The sequence below is a fragment of the Triturus cristatus genome, chromosome 1_1 (genome assembly GCF_964204655.1).
Source record: "Triturus cristatus chromosome 1_1, aTriCri1.1, whole genome shotgun sequence".
NCBI classification, from domain to species: domain Eukaryota; kingdom Metazoa; phylum Chordata; class Amphibia; order Caudata; family Salamandridae; genus Triturus; species Triturus cristatus.
In genome coordinates, this window is record NC_140579.1 from 27,158,758 (window position 1) to 27,184,182 (window position 25,425).

Genomic DNA, 25,425 nt, shown 5'->3' on the forward strand with positions numbered 1-25,425 from the left:
ACACATACAACACACACAACCACAAGCACAACCACACACCCATCCACACATACAACCACACAACCACACACACAACCACACACAACTACACCCACACCCACAACTGCACCCACAACCACACACACAACCACACACAACCACACACCTAACCACACCCACAACCCCACCCACACACAACACACAACCACACCCACAACCACACCCACACACCCACACACAAACCACACCCAAGCACACATCCACACACCCACAACCACACAGACACACACAACCACACACACAACCACAACCACACACAACCACACACAACCACACACAGCCACACATACAACCACACACACACACACACAAAACCACAAACGCAAAACCACCCACAACCATACACACAACCACACACACAACCACACCCAACCACACATACACAACCACACACATACACACAACCACACAGCCACAGCCACACACAACCACACACACAACCACACGCACAACCAAACGCACAACCACACACACAACCACACCCACAACCACACAAACACAACCACACACACAACCACAACCACACACACACAACCACAACCACACACACAACCACACATACACAACCACACACACACACACACAACCACACACCCAACCACACCCACACATAACCACACCCACAATCACAAACACACCCAACCACACACACACACACACACCCACAACCACACAAACAACCACACACAACCACACACACACAATCAGATCCACAACCACACAATAACACACAACCACACCCACACACACGCAAACACAACCATACTCAACCACATAACCACACCCACAACCACACATAACCACACACAACCACACACACAACCACACCCACACACAACCACATACAACCACAACCATACACACAAACACACAACCACACACACAACCACATCCACACACACACAAACACAACCACACACACAACCACACACACACAACCACAACCACACACACACAACCACACACCCAACCACGCCCACACATAACCACGCCCACAATCACAAACACACCCAACCACACACACACACACACACCCACAACCACACCCACACACCACAACCACACACACCACACCCACACACAACCACAACCACACATCCACAACCACACATCCACACAACCACACACATACAACCACACACACAGCCACACATACAACACACACAACCACACACCCATCCACACATACAACCACACAACCACACACACAACCACACCCACACCCACAACTGCACCCACAACCACACACACAACCACACACAACCACATACCTAACCACACCCACACACAACACACAACCACACTCACAACCACACCCACACACAAACCACACCCAAGCACACATCCACACACCCACAACCACACAGACACACACAACCACACACACAACCACAACCACACACAACCACACACAGCCACACATACAACCACACACACACCCCCACACAACCACACACACACAACCATACACACAACCACACACACAACCACACACCCACAACCGCTCCCACACCCAACCATACACACATAACCACACACACACAACCACACACACACACACACACATCCACACACACACACATACAACCACACATGCACACAACCACACACACAACCACCCACACACACAACCACACGCACACACACAACCACACCCACAACCACACACAACAACCACACACACACAACCACACACACACAACCACACACACAACCACACACATACCCAACCACCCACAACCACACACACACACAACCACACCCACACACACAACCACACACACAGCCACACACACACAGCCACACACACACAACTACACACACACAACCACACAAACAACCACACACACACACACACACAACCACACACACACAACCACACCCACACAACCAAACCCACAACCACACACACACAACCACACACACCCACAACCACACACAACCACACACACAACCCCACACACAACCACACCCACACACACAACCACACACACACACAACCACACTCAACCGCACACATAACCACATCCACACACACACACCACACCCAACCACACACCCAACCAAACCCACACACACAACCACACCCACAACCACACACAACCACACATACACACACACAACCACACACACACACAACCACACCCATACACACAACCACACACAACCACAACCATACACACAACCACACACACAACCACACCCAACCGTACACACACAACCACACCCAACCACACACCCAACCAAACACACAACCACACACACACAATGACACACACACAACCACACACACACAACCACACACACAACCACACCCAAAACCACACAAAAGCACACACACACACAAAACCACACACAACCACAACCATACACACAACCACACACACACACAGCCACAGCCACAACCACACAAAACCACACACACACAACCACAACCACACGCACAACCACACACACAACCACACGCACAACCACAACCACACCCACAACCACACACACAACCACAACCACACACAACGCACACAACCACAACCACACACACAACCACACACACACAACCACACACCCAACCACACCCACACACAACCACACACCCAACCACACCCACACACAACCACACCCACAATCACAAACACACAATAACACACACAACCACACACACACAACCACACACACACAACCACACACACAACCACACACACAACTGCACCCACACCCAACTACACACCCACAACCGCACCCACACCGAACGACACATCCACACATCCATACCCACACCCACAACCACACCCACAACCACACACACAACCACACCCACACACAACCACAACCACATACACACAACCACACCCAAGCACACCCAACCACACATCCACACCCACACACCTACAACCACACACAACCACAACCACACACACACACCCAACCACACACCACACACAACCACACACACACACACAACCACACACACACACAGCCACACATACAACCACACACACAACCACACACATACAACCACACACACACAACCACACACACAACCACACCCACAACCACATACACACAACCACACCCACAACCACACACACAACCACACACACAACCACACACACACAACAACCATACCCAACCACACAACCACACCCACAACCACACACACACAACCACACCCACACACAACCACACACAACCACAACCATACACACAACCACACACACACACAACCACACACAACCGCACACACACAACCACACACACACACAACCACACACAACCACACTCCCAACCAAACCCACAACCACACACACAACCACACACACACAATGACACACACAACCACACACACAACCACACACAAGCACACACACAAACACACACACAAACACACACACAACCATACGCACAACCACACACACAACCACACCCAACCACACAAGCACACACACACACACACAGCCACAACCACACAACCACAACCACACACAACCACACACACAACCACACGCACAACCACACACACAACCACACACACATAACCACACACAACCACAACCACACACACAACACACACACAACCACACACCCACACACAACCACACACCACCACACCCACAATCACAAACACACAAAAACACACACAACCACACACCCATCCACACATACAACCACACGCACACAACCACACACACAACCACACACACAACCGCACCCACATCCAACCACACACCCACAACTGCACCCACACCCAACCACACATCCACAACCGCACCCACAACCACACCCACACACACAACCACACCGACAACCACACACCTAACCACACACACAACCACACCCATACACAACCACAACCAACCACACACAACCACACCCACACACACACAACCACAACCACACACAACCACACCCAAGCACACCCAACCACACATCCACACCCACACACCCACACACAACCACACACACAACCACACACACCCAACCACACACACACACACACAGCCACACACACAACCACACACACACACACACACAACCACACCCACACACAACCACACACACACACACACAATGACACACACACAACCACACACACAACCACACCCACAACCACACACAAACACACACACAAAACCACACACAACCACAACCATACACACAACCACACCCAACCGCACATCCACAACCACACACAACCACACAGCCACAACCACACACAACCACACACACACAGCCACATGCACAACCACATGCACAACCAAATGTACAACCACACACACAACCACAACCACACACACAACACACACAACCACACACAGCCACACACCCAACCACACCCACACACAACCACACCCACAATCACAAACACAAACACACACACAACCACACCCACACACCACAACCACACACACAACCACACACACACAACCACACACACCCTACCCACACACAACCACACACACAACCACAACCACACACCCACAGAACCACACACATACAACCACACACACAGCCACACATACAACACACACAACCACACACACAACGCACACCCATCCACACATACAACCACACACACACAACCACACACAGCCAAACACCCACAACAGCTCCCATACCCAACCATACACACATAACCACACACACACACAACCACACACACAACCACACACACCCACACATCCACACACACACCCACACATACAACCACACTGACAACCACACACACAACCACACATGCACACAACCACACACACAACCACACACACAACCACCCACACAACCAACCACACCCACACATCCACACACACACCCACAACCGCACCCACACCCCCACACACACACAACCACACACCCACAACTGCACCCACACCCAACCACACACACACATAACCACACACAAACACAACCACACACACAACCACACATCGACACACACACCCACAACCACACACCCACACAACCACACATACAACCACACCAAGCATTGGCATAGCCAATAGATCTCACCTTTGGGACCTTAAAAGTGTTTAGCCACGCAACAGTTGTTGTGGTTGCACCAAGGATACTGTGCTGCATAACTAAATACTTTTAAGGTCTCAAAGGTGAGATCTATTAGCTATGCCAATGCTTGTTCTTATTGTGGTACTGGCCGCAGGCACACAGAGAGTGTGGCCTGGCATCCTACAGTGGGGCCTCCAATGCAGTGCACTCTCTGTGTGACGACCAGCCTTCACAGTGTTGTCGGCGTGCGCGGCTGGCACCATGTTGTTAATTTTACCAGCTTTGCTGCCCGGTTGTCCTGAAGAAGGCATTACTGCTGCTCACATGGACCCCCGTAAAACAGCATGCAGGGGCTCCTGTAAGAAGCACAAACTGCGGCCAATCAGAAAGGGAAACTCTGAGGAGAATTGCATGTGGCTCTTCATGCAACGAGCACATCTTTAAATTGCAGCTCTTCCACCCCTACGAAGCACCAAGGCACGTTGAAGCTCAAGGCTGTGTACACAAAGCTAGCCGGAGAAGCTCTCAGCTTGGAGACACACCCTCAGGCACTGGTGGAGTGCAGCTGTCAGGTGAGTCACCTTAGGGTTGATCCCTTTTCAAGAGAAAATTTACTGGCCATTAGTTGTTGTTAGAAAAGGTAGACGGACCGGGAGGGCCGGCCGGGGTCAGGGGGAGAGGTCTCCGGGGAGAGCCGTCTCCAGCGATCGTACAGACAAGTAACTTCCCCCCCACAGACAGATATCACACACGGATAAGGTTCACTGTTCTTTATAGGTACTTAGTTACGATACGGTAGAATGGTACAAGGAGGTCTGGACTCAGGGGTCCCCTCGATTAGAGTCTCGTAAGGTAGGGAAGGGGGTAGCGGGTCAGTCTATTTACCAATCAGGTAGTTCGGATGAGATGATGCTGAGCTCACAATCCTCGAGCTTGGTGGTGAGGTGGTACGGTCCGCGGCAGCGCCAGCAGGTCCCGGTAAGGATGGTCGATACAACGGGCCGCGGCAGCGCCAGCAGGTCCCCGGAAGATGTACGGTCCGCGGCAGCGCCAGCAGGTCCCGGTGAGGATGGTCGTTACAACGGGCCGCGGCAGCGCCAGCAGGTCCCAGGAAGATGAACGGTCCGCGGCAGCGCCAGCAGGTCCCAGTGAGGATGGTCGTTACAACGGGCCGCGGCAGCGCCAGCAGGTCCCAGGAAGATGAAGGTTGCAGAAGGCCGCGGCAGCGCCAGCAGGCAGGACGATGGTTCACAAGAGCGGGCTACGGCAGCGCCAGTAGACCGTCAGGGTTGAGTTCACTCGGTGTCTCTCGACTCCAGGATACAACTGCCTTCCTGCTCCGGAGCTGCCTCAGTTATAGGGCTGGTGCCCTTTGATGTCCGGGCCCTCGCACTTGGAGGTCGGAGGGTCCGGGATGAAGGTGTCCAGACACCCAGCAGGGGGTGGAGCCAGCGCCTGGGGGAGCTGGAGGCGATCGGCACCTGGCGGGGGGAAGAGCCCTTGACACTTCGTTCTCCCATTGACCTGCCAAGTGGTCCGCTCACGTCCTGGGTGGAGGGTGGTGCCGGGATGTCGGGGCCGGCCAGGCCCGGGGTTAGGGTCAAGGGGAGGCCATGCGGCCGCGTGGTGCAGGGCCCAAGATGGCGGCTTGACCCGGCCGGGGAAGCCGGTGGGGCTGGACCCCGTGATGAGTAGGGGTCCGAGGGCAGAGGGTCCGTCGGGAGACGGAGTACAGGTGCTTGCCGCGGGGATATGCCAGGTGGGCCGGAGTTCGGGCCCTGTCGAGCGGGGAGGGAGCAAGCCGCCTGTGAGGCCTGTCCAACATGCGTCCCCCCCAGCTGAAGGCGGGGAGAGTCACCCATCTCCTTGGGGACTCTCTTCGTCGAGGCGGAAAAAGCGGGACAGGCCATCCGCGTTGGCGTGGTCTTGGCCTGGTCGGTGCTCCACAGTGAAGTCTATTCCCTGCAGGGAAATGGACCAGCGCAAGAGTTTTGGGTTCTCCCCCCGCATCTGCATCAGCCATTGCAGGGGTCGATGGTCGGTTTGTACCCGGAAGTGGGTACCGAAGAGATAGGGTCGGAGCTTTTTGAGGGCCCACACTACTGCAAATGCCTCCCTCTCGATGGTGCTCCAACGCTGTTCTCGGGCCAGGAGACGTCGACTGATGAAGGCCACCGGCTGGTCATGACCTTCGGGGTTCAACTGAGAGAGGACGGCTCCGATGCCGTGGTCGGAGGCGTCGGTCTGCACCACAAATTCCCGACTGTAATCGGGGGCCTGGAGCACCGGGGCGGTGCACAGGGCGGCCTTCAGCTCCTCGAAGGCCGCTTGACAATCAGGAGTCCAGTTGACCCGCTTCGGTTGATTCTTGGATGTGAGACCCGTGAGGGGCCCCACGATGCTGCCGTAGTCCTTCACGAACCGCCGGTAGTAGCCGGTGAGCCCCAAGAAGGCTCGGACCTCGGTCTGGGTGACGGGGGGCTGCCAGGACTGGATGGCGGCAATCTTAAGTTGTAGTGGGGCCACCAGCCCGCTTCCCACTTGGTGCCCAAGGTAGGTCACAGACCCTTGGCCAATTTGGCACTTGCCGGCCTTAATGGTGAGGCCGGCCCGCTGGAGGGCTTGGAGGACCTCTTGGAGGTGACGGCGGTGGTCGGACCAGTGGCGGCTGTATACAGCGATATCGTCCAGGTAGGCAGCGCTGAATTCTTCGAGCCCCGCCAAGACCTGGTTCACAAGACGTTGGAACGTGGCGGGGGCATTCTTCATGCCAAAGGGCATGACCTTAAATTGATAGTGGCCATCGGGGGTGGAGAAGGCTGACCGTTCCTGAGCCCTGGGTGTGAGGCCGATCTGCCAGTAGCCCGCCGTTAGGTCGAAGATACTAAGGTAGCGGGCGGCCCCCAGCCGGTCGATCAGCTCGTCTGCTCGGGGGATGGGATGAGCGTCGGTCCGGGTGACAGCGTTCAAGCCCCGGTAGTCGACGCAGAATCTCAGTTCAGGGGCGGTGCCGGGGGCAGCGGCCTTGGGAACTAATACAACCGGACTGGCCCAGGGACTGTCCGAGGGCTCGATGACCCCGATCGTGAGCATCTTGGCCACTTCCTCCTGTATGCAGGCCCGTACCCGATCTGGTACGCGGTAGGCCCGGTGCCGGACAGGGGGACTGTCCCCGGTGTCTACGTCGTGCAAACACCAAGGGGTGACCCCGGGGGTGAGGGAGAACAGGGCAGCGAACTGCAGCAGGAGGTCCCGGCAGTCCTGGCGTTGCTCCGAAGTGAGGGCGTCAGAGAGCCGGACCCCATCCACGGAGCCGTCCTTCTCCTGAGTCTTTAGGAGATCCGGGAGGGGCTCGGAGTCTTCTTCTGTACCACTGTCTGTCGCCATCAAGAGGCTTAGTTCGGAGCGCACAAAGTGTGGTTTGAGCCGGTTGGTGTGGAGGACCCGCAGGGGGTTCCGGGGGGACCCCATGTCGATGAGGTAAGTGACGGGGCTTTTTCGCTCGACCACTTTGAAGGGCCCCGTCCACTTGTCTTGCAGGGCACATGGTTCGGTGGGGGACATCACCCATACTTGCTGCCCAGGCTCGAATTCAACGGAGGAGGCATTGTGATCATACCACCTCTTCATGTCCTCCTGGCTGGCCTCGAGGTTCGCCTTGGCCATCTCCCTGAAGCGCCGGGTCTGGTTTCGTAGGGCCAGGATGTATTTGAAGACGTCGGGAGGGGTCGTTAAGGGGGCCATCTCCCAACCTTCCTTGACTAGGCTGAGGGGCCCTCGCACAGGGTGCCCGTACAGGAGTTCGAAAGGGCTAAAGCCGAGGGACTTCTGGGGGACTTCTCGGTAGGCGAAGAGGAGGCACGGGAGTAGTACATCCCACTGGCGACGGAGAGGCTCTTCCAATCCCCCAATCATCCCCTTGAGAGTGCGGTTAAAACGCTCCACTAGTCCGTTCCCTTGGGGGTTATAGGGAGTCGTGAATCTGTAGGTGACCCCGCATTGTTGCCAGAGGGACTTCATGTATTTAGATATGAAATTCGTACCTCGGTCGCTGACGACTTCTCGGGGGAAGCCTACCCGGGAGAAGATCCCCATCAGGGCCCGGCCAACCACCGGAGCTGTCACTGTCCGTAGGGGCACCGCCTCGGGGTAGCGGGTGGCATGGTCCACTAGTACCAAGATGAACCTGTGTCCTTGTGCCGTGCGGGGGTCCAGAGGCCCCACAATGTCTATCCCCACCCTCTCGAACGGGGTGGTGACCACAGGGAAGGGTTGCAGAGGGGCCTTCAGCTTCCGACCACTCTTCCCGCTGGCTTGGCACGTGGGGCAAGATCGGCAGTGGTTCACGACGTCATTCCTCATTTTCTGCCAGAAAAAGTGGGTCACCAGGCGACTGTATGTTTTGTCCTGGCCCAGGTGTCCAGCCAGGGGGACATCGTGGGCCAGGTTGAGCAGAAAGTCTCGGAAGCGGAGCGGTACCACCAGAACTCGACCGGCCCCCAGCTCGGCGATTCTTTGCTCGCTGTAGAGCAGGTCGTTGTCCCAGTAGACCCAGTGGGTTCCGGTGGTGTCCCCGGCGTTTTGGGTATCGGCTTGTTGGCGGAGTCCCTCGAGGGAGGGACAGGTCTTTTGTTCCTGGCGGAACTGTTCTTGGGTGGGCCCCCCCTCTTGACGCCACTGAGCCAGATCCGGAAGGTCCTGGTGTTGCGCGTCTGCTTCGATAGTCGGGTCCGGGAGGTCGGACTCGCCGTTGTCCTCGACGGGGGCAACCGGGGGCGGAGGTGCTGGCCATTCGGTTTCTTCTGATCGGGGGGTGGCACGGGCGGCCATGGATCGGGTGGTTATGCAGGCCCAGTCCGGGAGGCCCAGCATCCCCAGGTGCTCTCTTTTCTCGACGGTGGCCCACGGGGAACTCTCGAGGTCATTCCCCAGGAGGCAGTCCACGGGGGCATCGTCCCGGACCGTCACCTTCAGTAGGCCGGAGACCCCTCCCCATTCAAACGGGACGCAGGCCATCTTACACATACTCTCAGAGTTATCTGCCGAGCGGACGGGGCAGAGAATGTTCGGCAGGATCTGCTCGGGCTTCACCAGATGACAGCGGACGGCCGTCACGCTGGCGCCGGTGTCACGCAAGGCCTCGGCTCTCTGTCCATTAATGGTCACCCACTGACCGTATTTTCTGGTGTTGGCGGGTAGGGGAGCCCGCGGAACCATGTCTCTTCCCCCTAGGCATGCCAGGACCATGGCGGCCGGTTCCCACCCTTGCTGGGCCGGCTCGTACTCTTCGGGTCCCTCCGATGATTGCTCTTCCCCTAGGGCAGAGGCCGCTACCTGGCGGGGCTTGGGTGTTTGATTTAGCGGGCAGTTCGGGTCATTGGCGTAGTGGCCTAGTCGCTGGCACCGGTGGCACGTGACGTTGGCTCGGTACCCAGGCCGCAACGGGGGGGTTGCCCCGGCCGGCCGGAGGCGGGGTGCTGGCCACGGGTGTTGCTGGTAAGGCGTCTCTCCCTCGCCCCTGGCCCCCTCCTCCTCCCCGAGGACGGTGCTGGCCTTGGTTGCCTCTGTTCTGGTCGTGGGGCCCTCTCCGGCCCACTCGGGTGCTTTCCCACCGGTCAGCTTCGGCGGCGAGCTGCCGGGGGTCAGTCAGCTTACTGTCGAGTAGGTGCTGCCTGAGCTCGACGAAACAGTTGTTTGACAGGTGCTCCCATACCATAAGGTTGAAGAGTTGTTCGTAGGTGGTGACCTGACTTCCCTTGATCCAACCTTCGAATGCCCGGCTGAAATAGTTCACGTATTCTACCCAAGTTGTACCTGGGATCCTGGTGCAATCTCTGAACCTCTGGCGGTACATCTCGGGCGTGAGGCCGTAGCGGGTGAGGAGGGCAGCCTTCATGTGGTCGTAGGACGACATTTGGTGATCGGGGAGCTGCAGCAGGGCATCGCGACCCTCGTTGATAAATCTCCCCCAAAGTCCGGCTCCCCAATCACTCCGGTCGATCCGGTGGGAGGTCATTGCGATCTCATAGGCTTTAAACCACTGTTGTATGTCGTCTTCTCGGACATATTCGCGGACAACATCCTTGGGGATGTGAACTTTTTTCTCACTTGGCCCCGGGGTGTGTGGTCGCTCAGGCACCCCCAGTTCCTTATTCTGTTTGCGCAGTTCTATTTCCGCTAGTCGGCGCTCGTGCTCGAGCGTTATTTTTTTCTCTTCCAGCTCTCTCTGTCTCTGCTTTTCTTCTCGTTCCTCTCGAAGCCGCATATGCTCGAGGTTGAGTTTCTGTTCAGCTAACTTGAGTTCCCCATCCATCTTGAGTCGTGCCATCTCCAACTCGTGTAATCTGACTCTGTCTCTTTCTCGGATCTCCTCTTGCGGGAGGCCCGTTCCCCGCTCCTCGGGAGCCGTGGCGTTCCCCTCTGGTGTGACGCTGGTTTGGTCGGAGGGTCCTGTGACCCCCGTTTCTGTCCATGACTCCAGAGCGCGCTTTAGATCATCCTTGGTACTCAGGGCGGTGGCAGCAATGCCAAGTTCTATGCAAAATTGTCTCAGTTCGCGGTGGTTGTATTCTTCTAATTTCTCCATTTGGAATTTCTCGGTGGAGCTGCTATCTTTGGTCGACATCGTGCTTATGTCGTGGGGTGAGCTACTTTCTGTACGATTACGCGGTGATTCGGATCGCGCCGCTGGCCACCAATGTTAGAAAAGGTAGACGGACCGGGAGGGCCGGCCGGGGTCAGGGGGAGAGGTCTCCGGGGAGAGCCGTCTCCAGCGATCGTACAGACAAGTAACTTCCCCCCCACAGACAGATATCACACACGGATAAGGTTCACTGTTCTTTATAGGTACTTAGTTACGATACGGTAGAATGGTACAAGGAGGTCTGGACTCAGGGGTCCCCTCGATTAGAGTCTCGTAAGGTAGGGAAGGGGGTAGCGGGTCAGTCTATTTACCAATCAGGTAGTTCGGATGAGATGATGCTGAGCTCACAATCCTCGAGCTTGGTGGTGAGGTGGTACGGTCCGCGGCAGCGCCAGCAGGTCCCGGTAAGGATGGTCGATACAACGGGCCGCGGCAGCGCCAGCAGGTCCCCGGAAGATGTACGGTCCGCGGCAGCGCCAGCAGGTCCCGGTGAGGATGGTCGTTACAACGGGCCGCGGCAGCGCCAGCAGGTCCCAGGAAGATGAACGGTCCGCGGCAGCGCCAGCAGGTCCCGGTGAGGATGGTCGTTACAACGGGCCGCGGCAGCGCCAGCAGGTCCCAGGAAGATGAAGGTTGCAGAAGGCCGCGGCAGCGCCAGTAGGCAGGACGATGGTTCACAAGAGCGGGCTACGGCAGCGCCAGTAGACCGTCAGGGTTGAGTTCACTCGGTGTCTCTCGACTCCAGGATACAACTGCCTTCCTGCTCCGGAGCTGCCTCAGTTATAGGGCTGGTGCCCTTTGATGTCCGGGCCCTCGCACTTGGAGGTCGGAGGGTCCGGGATGAAGGTGTCCAGACACCCAGCAGGGGGTGGAGCCAGCGCCTGGGGGAGCTGGAGGCGATCGGCACCTGGCGGGGGGAAGAGCCCTTGACACTTCGTTCTCCCATTGACCTGCCAAGTGGTCCGCTCACGTCCTGGGTGGAGGGTGGTGCCGGGATGTCGGGGCCGGCCAGGCCCGGGGTTAGGGTCGAGGGGAGGCCATGCGGCCGCGTGGTGCAGGGCCCAAGATGGCGGCTTGACCCGGCCGGGGAAGCCGGTGGGGCTGGACCCCGTGATGAGTAGGGGTCCGAGGGCAGAGGGTCCGTCGGGAGACGGAGTACAGGTGCTTGCCGCGGGGATATGCCAGGTGGGCCGGAGTTCGGGCCCTGTCGAGCGGGGAGGGAGCAAGCCGCCTGTGAGGCCTGTCCAACAGTTGTTGTTCAAAGAGTCTGAAAAGGCCTGGACCTAATACTAAACAGACTGGAAACAAAAATAGATTTATTTATTTGTAACATGCCATTTCTGTATATGTTTACTTTACGTATTAGTCATGGATCACCTCTAGAACACCTTAAAAAGTGCTTTCTAATTATATTTGTTTTTAGCGGTATGTACAGATAAAATACAAAAATACCAGCTTTCAGTGATTTTACTTCTTTTTGTATCATCCGCAACATCAAAATGTCTGCTCTGTGTTCATTTGATCTCATCAGCATGTGCTTAACTGTATTGTAGCACAATAACATGCAATGGCATGGGGCTGAGACGTTTTAGGATGATGTCTCTGCGTATAGAGCCTCTGGGCACATAAATCATATCACTATCTTAACTTTCTACTTCAGCGGGTTGGAAGCAGTTTCATGATATTTTTTGTCTTATTGATCAAAAGGGTGTAACTTCCAATATTTGTCTCCTTCCATGCACTTCATTGCTTTGTTTCACTCACGAGAAAAAGTCACCCTAAGCATTTTTGGCAGGTGGTCAGAACAAGACCCACAGATAACTTGCTCCTTTGTCTCTCGGATACAACGAGCACCTGAGCAACAAACCCAATAAAACATCCACATGGATCTGTGAAGAAACAAAAACACCCTAAAAGCTTCAATGCCCTCACGAAATAGGAATTTTTCACTTTTTTCTCTGGAAAAAAAGTTTGGGCTGTATCCTTTGTTGTTTCCCACATATTCTGATAATATCAAAGAATATGGACAGTTTTGTTATTTATATTTCAACTGGCCACTGGAAAAGAAAACATAGACCCCAGTTATTGGCTCAAAAGTGGGAAATATGTGTTATTTCGCTCCTTATCTGCCAATCTTCTGAGAATTCCTAGAATCAGGAAAAAACACGTTGGAGGATGGAGTTTCTCAATACAAGCATCTAGCCTATGGAACGCCCTGCCCTCACATCTACGCATAGATTTTAATTTTGCGCTTTTTAGGAAAAACCAAATGAGCTGGCTCTTAAAAAAGCCTTTAATTGAAGCTGCTTTTTTGTCTGAGATTGGAGAGCGCCAAAAAACAGCTGGTGAAAATTTGCTGTATAAAACCAATTTACATAACATAACAAAACCTTTTACAAGCAATGTAGAGACCTACCTGGCTGAGTCAGGCTTCACTCCCACAAATAGGGGTCGGCGACGGACCTTGCGGTGAGTACAATTTGTGAGGTTAGTCTGCTTCATTTCTGCAAGGAGGGTGGTTAATGGGCAGATTTGGTAAATAGGCCTTGAAAATAAAACACATACTGCTCCAACAAAAGCAGATTGGCTAACATAACACACTTGCCTTTGAAGTTGATCTGGTAAGACGTCCCGTCCAGAGTGAACTTGAATGAGCTCTTCGGGTCGTGCTGGTACTGCCTCTCGAGCGCAGTGCTGTCCACGCTGGAACACTTTCCTTTGGAATCCTTCAGGAAAAACAAACATACTCAGGAAAAGGAACAGATCCCACCAACCACAAGAACATAGCAAATAAACGAAACTGTGAAAAAGTCCATGCACCAGCCGTTGCACGGAAACATTCTACATTAAAACTCACACGCACACCCAACCCTCCACCTGCAAACTCTGCAGGCATTTACCAAGTTTTTGGGGACATATTTGTCCAATATAGCTCATGTTTACAACCTACACCTCCTGAAGCTCCCTGTTTAAGACTTCACAGAGGATTTTATTTTGTTTTTTTTACAGGCATGGTGGTTGGTTTTGTGTGGTGATCCTAGAGAGCGTGATCCATCTACTTTGTCACTGTAGCACTCGACTGGGATGGCGTGGTGGATCCAGCTGAATGTTTTTGTAAGATGACGGCAAGAAGTGGCTGGGTGTGCGGAACTCATTTGTAGGTCTCACCTACACAGCACATTTGCTGTGTAACATATTGTTTACAATTCAAGGGGCTCACAACCCTCCAACAGAATACCATTGTTTTCGCTGTCACTCTCATTTGCAGTCTTTCAATTGCTTAACTCCCGTAGGATTCCCTTTCTTTCTTGTGTTACCTCCTCCCGGGAGCATGCACCAAGTACGTGTTCTTCCTCATTTTTTAAAACACACAATTATTTTCTAATTTGTAAGAGTTTCAATATTATTCCTGGATGTGTAATGTGTTTTCCTACTTTTTAACACAGGCATACCTACAACTTCTCATTTATGTTGCTTTCACCCTATTTTCCATTTCTATCAATGCTTTATTTACTTGTAACCACAACTGTACTACACTATGCCACTCTCCGCTACACTATATATGCCACTGCACACCACTCCACTCCACTCCACTCTACGCCACTCACTCCACTCTATGCAACTACACTCTACGCTACTCCATTCCATGCCACTTTGCTCTATGGCACTCTATGCCACTCCACACAATGCCACACTACAGCACTCAACGCTACACCACTCTATGCAACTCCACATCATTCAACTCTAAGCCACTCCACTCTACTCTTCACCGATTCACGCCACTCTATGTAACTCTACTCTTTGCCACTCCTTTTCACTTTCTGCCAATATACACCACGACAATCTGCTCAATGCCACTCTACCCTCTGCTACTATACTCTACGCCACTCCATGCCATTCCACTCCATTCAATGTCACTCTACGCCACGTCATTCTACTGTACACCAATCAACTCTATGCCACTCAATGCCACGGCACTCTACAGCACTCCGCCCTGCTCCACACCAGTCTACTTTATTCCACTCCACTCCACACAATGCCACTCTAAGCTACTCCAATCAATCAGCATTTGCATACCGCAGAACCGTTAGCCCTATGGGCTGTGGGTGCCATCTCTCCGTTGAAAAGCCAGGTGTTGAGTTCCTTTCTGAAGTCTGCCAGGGAGGGCGCTTCACACCACTCTATGCCACTCTACACCACTGTACTCTAATCTACACCACTCCACTCTATGGTACTCTACTCTATGCCTCTCAATGCCACTCTACACTATTGCACACAACACCAACCCCATCTACGCCACTCTACACCATTCAACTTTAAGGCACTCTATGCTACTCCACTCTATACCAATCTAATCTATGCCTCTATATGCATCTCAACTCCAGTCTATGCCGCTACACTCTACGCCACTTCACCCTACGTCATTCAACACCACTCCACACAATGCAACTCTACTGCACTCTATTCTATGCCATTCTACTCTACACTGCTCTACTCTACGCCACTTTACTCTATGCCACTCTACTATATGCCACTACATTCCATTCTACATCACTCTACGCCACTCTACAATACTCCACTCTATGCCACTCTACGCAGTGCCACTCCAGTCCATGCCACTCTATGCTGCTCTACTCTACACCACTCTACTCCATGCCACTCCACTCTATTCTACTGTACACCACTGCAATCTATGCCAGTCTACCCTACGCCAATCCACCCTATGCCACTCCACCCTCCACCACTCTACATCACTCAACTCCATTCTACACTATTCTACTCCGCCCTGCGCTACTCTAGTTCACTGTCCTCCACACCACCTTAGTCTTTGCCACTAACATTTAAAAATGCTGCACAGCAGCCTCAATGCGATACAACAGAGCTAAAAGACCTTGGCAAAGCCAATAGCTCTAACATAGATGAGACCTATTGCCTTTGCCAATGCTTGTTGTCACTGGGGTAGATGAAGCAGACCCATTTGAAGGTTACCTTGGGCAGTGATGAGAAAAGGGTAGAAAATGTAGGGACAAGAATTGAATCCAAAGGCTCCATTCTACCTATCAGTCTTTTAGATATGAACATTCTTTATTAACTCAGAATAGGAGCGTCTTCCTTACCAGCGGTAAGAGGTGTGGTGCAGTAGCCAGAGCGACTGACTCCGGAGCGCGGGATTCCCGGTTCAAGCCATGGCACTGACAGCAGCTCAGCATCATGGGACTCTGGGCAATAGCTCAGTTAATCTCCACAATGGACCCTAGGGCCTTGAAACGTTAAGGGGGTGATACGTTCGTGCTTTACAAACATAAAATATGACCAGCACGGTGACTCCCTGTGATCCTCTATTATATCATGCATATGACAATGTTTGGAGCAACGACTACCATGAAGATGCACCCGGTTACCAGAATTTGTGAGCATGAGGTCGGGTCGGTGCCTCCTGAGTTTGTGTATGGATTGCTCCTTCAAGCATGGCTTTCGTTCCTCTCTAGCTCTTGTGACTAGGGGTGGGCAATAAATTCTGCTCCGCTGGCTGGGTTTGCAAACTTTGCCCCTTCACTTGTAACGCAGAGTTTTGGCAATACTTTGACATCTGCAGAATTTTTCTCTCTCTTGCGGCTGTCAGTGTTAAGTTGGTGAGTGAGAATTTGCATCCCCTAGAATGATTTTCTGGAGCTAGAAAGGCACCTGCGGAGGTTTTCTCAATGCGGGCCGCGACCACTTGGCATGATAAAGCTGCATCTCAAGTACACAATTTACTTGATTGGCAGCAAAAATGCACCATGTGGTGCCGTTTGCGCTAATTTTGCAGCACAGAACAAGCGTCTGCTTCTAAAAATCGGTGTTAGCAGCGTGACGTGCCAAATTCCACCCATTCATGGAACTCTGCGGTATCTCGTGGAGTTTTTATGTAACGCCGTGGAATTCCACAGAGTGAAACCACATGAGTTCCACCCAACCTTACTTGTGACCCTATCGTTTCTTCCAAGGCTCTCCTTCACAGCCTTGTGTGCTGCACATTACACAACCTACCTGGGTGGTTGTAATAATAGTCTTGATCCGCTTAGAAGATAAAGTGGTAGTTTATTGGCAGGCACAGCGAGATCAGCGAAGCAGCACCAACCGTTCAATCGTTGTCTCTTCCCCTTGGAATGAGTGATGCATCATCTCATGCATCACACCATTCCATGACAGGGAGAAGATTCCACAGTGCACATTAATACCAGCAGTGCAAATCATAACACATCCCCTTCCCAACCAAAGAAAAGAATGCATAAAATGTTAACAAAAACTCATACCCATGAAAGCATAAAAACACCCTCACAAAAGGACAACTTGTAAGAAAAATAAAATACAGCATCGAACACTCATACACACTAAATGAAAGCACTAGCATAGTACATAACAGATTAAATACAAGCACTAGTACAATACATAGTCCTTCATTTTAACAGGCACCCTCCTACACCTAGGAGGATAATGATTGGATTCTCTTCCGTCAACAATATCCTCCCCATTTGAATGATTTCCACTCGGCAAAGAAGGTCCAGAACTCTCCACATTCTGGAAATCACTTGTGTGTCTGACTAATCTAGACATACTCCACCAGCAGCCCGTGTTAACCTTCACCACATTCTTCTTGATGGCTACAATGGTAAAGGGACCCAGAAAACCAGTTCTACCTTTGAAAGTATGTCTAGGATTCTTCACCAGCACTCGGTTGCCAACACACCATTTCCTGTATTTAACATTCATCCTGGAATCATAACTTGACTTGTACTTGTCCTGATAATTAGAAATTCTAGCTCGTCTGTATCAGCAGACATACCCCTCCCAAAACTAGAAGGCAGCCAACTAGGATTCAGTTTGGAAGAAGCTTTCCCCCCTCTTAAAACTTCAAAAGAAGACCTTAAAGTAACAGCATTCGGTGTGGTGCGATGAGCCCACCAAGTATCTCTCAAAACAGTGCTAAAAGGTATTTTCAATTCAAGAGCCCGTTGAGCACAACCCTTGACCACCCTGTTCATCCTTTCAGCTAACCCATTGGCCTGAGGTGAATAGAAGGCTGTCTTCTGATGGACAATGTTAAAGTCTTTAAGAAAACTGCACATTTCCTGGGAAACAAACTGGACTCCATTATCAGTGACTAAAAACATAGGAACCCCTTCAGAAACAAAGACATCTTTAAGAAAATCTATTACTGTCCTTGTGCTCGCCACTGACACACATTTAGTGACCACCCACTTAGAGGTATAGTCCACAAGCACCAGAACAAACCTTTCATAAGAGGGTAAGAGTTCAAACGGCCCAACAATGTCCAGACCCAACTTCGACCACACTCTGTCAGGAACTTCGACAGGGGACAAAGGAGCATTGCTGGGAATGTGAGATTTGTCGTTGGAAGCACAAGACAAATAATCTTTAACCACACCCTCAATCATCCGATCCATGCCAGGCCACCAGTACTTTTCCCTCACCCGGGCTTTCGTCAGACTCCTGCCCAAATGTCCCTCATGAGCAAGGTTGATTATCCTGTCCCTGAACATACTAGGAGGAATCACTCTATCCCCTCTCAAGAGATTATTACAGCAAAACGACAACTCCTCCTTCACAGCCCCATAAGATTTCATATCTTGATCTAGGTCCTTGTAATCAGGCCAACCATGACTCACCCACTCTTTAAGAAGAACAAAATCCTTGTCACTACTTACACCCTCCAACCACTCCTCAGATGAAAAGTCCGGCTCAGCAATCCAAGACACACACTCAAACTCACTGCAGTCTGAAGTTTAACCGACTGGCAAGCGAGAAAGGCAATCCGCAGATTTGTTGTTCAAACCAGGTATATACCGAACAACAAAATTAAACTCCTGGAGACCCTCACTCCAGCGTTTGAGCCTGGGTGTAATGTTTTCATTATGCCGGCATGAGAAAACTTGCACCAAAGGACGATGATCTGTTCGGACCACAAAAGGAATTCCCCAGAGGTAAAATCTGAAATGTTGTACAGCCCAGGACACACTCAAGGCTTCTCTCTCAATACATGAGTAATTAGCTTCTGCATCCTTAAGAGCTCTAGAGGCAAAAGCAATTGCCCTGTCTTCACCATCCACAACCTGAGAGAGCACAGTCCGTAAAAACCTTTAAGACTGGCATCTGTTGTCAGAATAGTCTTGCGATTAACATCAAAATGTCCTAGAGTGGGCATTTTACCAATTCCAGCCTTTATACAATCAAAAGCTTTCTGACACTCATCAGACCAGGCAAACTGTGTTCCCTTTTTAAGCAGAGCCCTGATAGGCTCAGCTACACTCGCAAACCCATGTATAAATTTAGAATAGAACTCAGCGAGTCCCAAAAACGACCTCACCTGGTCCTTATCTTGAGGAATAGGAGCTTTCACTACACTCTCCGCTAGCTCCAACTTGGGTTGTATGCCCTCTCCAGAGATCACATGACCTAAATATGTTACCGAACTCAACCCCACACGGCACTTTTGTCTCTTGACTGTGAGTCCCGCATCCCTCAGTTTTCCCAACACTGTATAGAGGGTTGTACAATGTTCTCTTTCATCTTTCCCATATACCAAGATATCATCTTGAAAGAACATGACATTAGGTATTTTCCCTAACACCATTTTCATGACCCTCTGGAACCATGCTGCAGCAGACGCCAACCCAAAGGGCATTCGCAAAAACCGGTAAGCCCCCAAAGGCGTCACAAAAGACGTAAGGTGTCTTGAGTCCTTGTGCAACATGACTTGGTGGTAGGCCGAGGATAAATCCAACACGCTAAAAATCCTGGCTCCTGAAAGAACACTGAGAGACTCAGATATATTGGGTAAGGGTTGACGATCCACCCAAATCCACTCATCCAGACCCCTCAAGTCAACACACATTCTGACACTTGCCCCCCCATCCTTAGGGGCAAGAACAATGGGGGCAAGCCACTCCGAAGCTTTGATCTCCTCAATAACTCCCAAATTAAGCAATCTCTGTAACTCAACCCTGAGTGGTTAAACCATCATATTGGGTACCTTTCTTACCTTGTGTACACAAGGGATGGCTCTCTCCTTAAGGACAATGCGATGCTCAAACCCCTTAAGACAGCCTAAGGCATCCGAAAAGACTTCTGGGAACTTATCAAAACACTCACAGCTTGAATCCCAAGAGTCCACCAACATAACTTGATCTTTGGGATCCTTAGCACAAGGGTTAAGCATGATGCCAAGGTCATGTTGATATCTCCATCCAAGCAAATTGTTCCCTCTTTCAGCCACATAGACTTTACCCATTGTACATCTATCCTTAAATTGGATGGAGGCTTGAACATAACCAAGGACGTTGATCTTGGAACCCCCATAGCTGACAGGATTGATATCTGGTCTCGACAAGATTACATTGTCGAGGCCCACACACTCATCCCACTGCTTATTACCAATCATGGTAAAAGGCGAACCTGAATCAGCCAAAACAGAAAAATAAAACCCATCAACCGTAAACTTACACTCAGGCATTGTTATACTGTCAGCATATATCTTCCCATCATCAGCCCTAACACTCAAAAGGATGGTGCGTACTATTTCCACATTTTTCTGTGGGATACGAGCTTTGTCAGAAGCTTTACAGGCTCTAGCACAATGCCCCTTAACACCACTCTTATTACACACCGCCTCCCTAGCAAAACAGTGCGGGTAATTAGAGAAGTGCGAAAAACTTCTACACCTCATACATTTAGGTTTAAGACCAGTAGATGCGGCCTTGTCAGAAGAATTACTACTCCCATCAGCGGGATGACTGTCACGTTCCACCCTGCTTTGAACACCCTTCAGGGAAGCACACATACGTGTGTCCTTCTCAACAGTCTTGCTATTATTAGAGACAGAAATCTTCGCCAAACTATTGCAAGTCTCGAAGTTTTCACCTTCTTCTATGACATGTACTTCACTAGGTTTCTGACCTTTTTCTTCTTTGTTCTTCCTGATTTCTTTAACCCACTTGGAAGTGTTCTCCATACCCTCCACAATGGCCACAGCTTCAACTAAAGAAGGATTCTTCGATAGAAGCTTCTCTTGGACACGAACACTGTTAGTGCACCTCACTAATTGGTCTCTCACTAACGAATCTGAAAGGTCACCAAACTCACACGTACGCGCGAGAGTTTTTAGGCTGCCACATAGCTGCCTACACGCTCTACAGGACCCTGGAACCTAGTGAAAAAACTTATGTCTTTCCAGAACCACGTTGATACGGGGACCAAAATACTTCTCCAGCATAATCAAGGACATCTCATATACATCACCGGGAGATCCATCACCTTCACCAACAGGAATGATATCCATGCTGTCATAGGCATTCCTTACTTCCACGCCCAAGTTATGAAGAAGGATAGCTTGCTTCCTGACAGCCGAAAACTTTTCTCCACCAATGGCCACTATATAAGAGTCAAAAAGGTTTTTCCACCTTTTCCAGGGAAGAATAGGATCACCCTCTTCTGACAAAAAAGGCGGTGGCTGTGACATCTTAGAGGACGAAGCTAATGCCATTCTTATTGGATCAAAAACAGAAGAGAAACACTTCAAACCATACCAAGGCTTGTTGTAGATTTATCTCAAAATTTATTGTGCATCTGTTTGCCTTAAAAATGCCCAAAATGCCAATGTAAGCATTCTCCTCCAATTCTTTATTTACTTATGTATTGTTACCGTAGCCATTCCAGCTTAAAGTTTTGTTCACAAAAAAAACCGCTTCGTTTGTGTCTTTGTTTATAGCGTTGTCAGGGTAACGCTACGGGATGGTGACGAGACGCGCAGGAACGTGCGTTTCAGGACGTGAACAATGTGAACGAGGCAGACCAGCAGCACGCGAAGACCAGCTCGTGACGCGAAGACCAGCTCGTGACTAACGGTACAATTTAACATTGCTTGAAATACTCATAAATTCGTCTTGTACACTCACATGAAGTAATGTGATCGTCCGCTGTTGATCTTCGATCGTTGTTTTTCCGACAAGATTTAAAGGAGAAATGTTGGGAGTCCAAATCTCGAAAGAACGTTATCGTCATAGGGGAATTGATGCTTAGCCGTGTTACCCGTCCCCAATCAGGCACAGTCTACTCGTCGCCAGTGTAATAATAGTCTTGATCCGCTTAGAAGATAAAGTGGTAGTATATTGGCAGGCACAGCGAGATCAGAGAAGCAGCACCAACTGTTCAATCGTTGTCTCTTCCCCTTGGAATGAGTGATGCATCATCTCATGCATCACACCATTCCATGACATGGAGAAGATTCCACAGTGCACATTAATACCAGCAGTGCAAATCATAACAGAGGTGGGGGGTCTCTGGAGGAATATCCAGACAACAAGATGCAAACAACGAGCAGGACACCAACACAGGCCCAAAAATTGACACAGACTCACTTGATGGACGATAAGGCCGCACATTACATGGAGGTGAGACTGAGCAACTGATATATCTCCATGTTACAAGTAATGAGCATGAGCATACGAAGAACAACGTAATTAAGGAAACACAATACAAGATGAGTGAAACACTCGCATAGGTGCGGGTCTCTATTAAAGCGGAGTATCTTTAGCAGAAACGTGACCATGCACATCAAAATAGCAACAATCTGCATGAAGTCCCTGAAGATTAATAAGTATGTGCTGTATAGGACGTCTCAAGTAAACACAGTTATTAGACATGTATTCCATTCAATGCAAGAGTTACTATCCTCGTTTCTACATTGTGAAGCTGTTTCCCCTCTGCAATAATCTACCCTTCCGTGGCTGAAGAAGAAGTCAATGGTGACTAATAAGATTGTACCTCCAGGCCTTGGACACAACGGAGAGGTGGGTGTGCATCACTAGAAGAACATCAGTGATCCTCTAATGAGCTCCATGTTCATTTGTGACTGCTCTTACAACCCAACCTAGAAATGTTTAGACCTTCTGGTGAGTTCACCAAGCGCATCTCAGTCACATTCACTGCAAAATTGTCGCAAACGGCTTCACAAAGAGGCCATCCAGTCCACTCCTAAGGTCCTCTTATATTAAGTTTTGTACCGTAGTATTTTTTTTATATTTCTTAAGTAGCATTTTATGTATTGAAACTGAAGCAAATATATTACTGAGGTAGATAGTCATCTATTTGGCATATATCTGTAAATTGTGTAACCATCTATTTTTGATGACTTTACAGAAGACAATAAACAATCTTTGACATTGACATATCATTAAATCTGCCCATTTGCTACCTGAGCACTGTGGGCGCTGTACACACTGCACCAGGATGTAACACTAGAGGAAACCACTGCTTCTCAGGGAAACATTTGAGTGTAAGGTACTGCCTACAGACATGGGATCTACAATTACTCTAGCTACAACATGTTGCTTGAATATGAATTTACCTTGAGAAAATGAAAGACAAGAGGCGTTTGGCAAAACAGGAGCAGTTAGTTTAATTACACGAAGTGGCCAGGAGAGCAGGGAACAGAGTCGGGATCTAAAGACTGTCTCAACACACATCGGTTTCGGCTGTCATTTTATACATTACATCAATTGTCATAAAACAATTTGCACATTCCTTTGGTGAAAGAAATCTAGTCCTAGTCACAGAACCATAACATTGACCACCTGATAAGATGCACAGGTGGGTCTTGACCTTGCGTGGCCACTATGTGGGTCAGTGGGTACATGTCCAGATGTCGGGCATGGGAAGCGCATAATCACTACGTGTAGTGCGCATGCTGTGTTCTGAATGGTGCCTTCGTGTAGCATTGGACATTATGGTGTTTTGGGAATGCGTGCCCCTCGGGCTAAACGTGTTTTATTGGGGCCAATCTGCTCGGACCATTGTGGTGTCGCTGCCTATCTGTGAGATCATTCTGATTTTTTCCTGTTCCTGCGCTTGTCTACGGTTTATGTGCCACCCCACCTGTGTTCTGTCCAGCAGTTGCTTCAGGCTTAGGTTGAAAGGCGTATTTCTAACTTGGGGTTCATGAGGTATTATCGAGTGGATTCAACAATAGCGATGTAAGTTTATTGTGCGTATATATATCATGACGTACATTGATATTGTATTTTCCAATATTAACAAACACATTGCCTGTTGTTGCAGGTCCCTGGCATTGTGTGTGTTCCACTAGGGGCAACATGAAGCTCCGCTGACTGTTGGCCGGTCGACCACACGAGTCTGCCTGGGGAGTTTAGACTCTGCCTTATGCAGTGGGAAGATGAAGGCTCTGAAAGGAGGTGATAAGCAGCAAATGGTAGCTCAGAGATGAGGTGCAAGGTGACTTGATAAGAGTGTGCAATGCAGATTAGAAGTGGACTTCCAGGGGGCATTGGAGAGAGAATGGGTGTGCACTGAGCATTCTGGGACTCTGGAGAAGGACACTTGGAAGTTTCAAGGCTGGTGGATTCTCCAAAAGAAGAAATATTCAAAGAAGCAAGGATGAGTTGTGTCATTTGGGAAAGGAGCTGTCCGGGAAGATGAAGACAGGGTAACATATGTTGGGCCACCCTTTAATTCTATAAGCCCTGGAGATGACATCAAGCTAAGATTCTAGCATGGTAGTCTCATTGGAACTTAGGCACCCAACATCGAGAACCATAGCAGTCCAATAGAAAGCTTCCACAGTGTAAATTAAGAGAGAAAGTTCTCCATATTCAAGCTGGTTCCATAAGCGTGCACAAAGCTATTTGCCCTCTTTCGTAGCTGGCTCCATGCTGATAAAGAGATTG

The 25,425-nt window shown here is 50.7% G+C and overlaps 1 protein-coding gene across 2 annotated transcripts in view; it reads right to left on the minus strand.

Moving 5' to 3' along the window:
- The window catches only part of LOC146869214 (uncharacterized), a 231,573-nt gene that overhangs the window by 67,123 nt on the left and 139,025 nt on the right, over positions 1 to 25,425 (minus strand). For both annotated transcript variants that reach the window (XM_085643563.1, XM_085643637.1), the window contains exons 6-7: positions 14,289 to 14,409; positions 14,100 to 14,187 (exon numbers count right to left, since the gene is read on the minus strand). In XM_085643563.1, the coding sequence (XP_085499689.1) occupies positions 14,100 to 14,187; positions 14,289 to 14,409 (209 nt within the window). The remainder of the gene's footprint in view (positions 1 to 14,099; positions 14,188 to 14,288; positions 14,410 to 25,425) is intronic.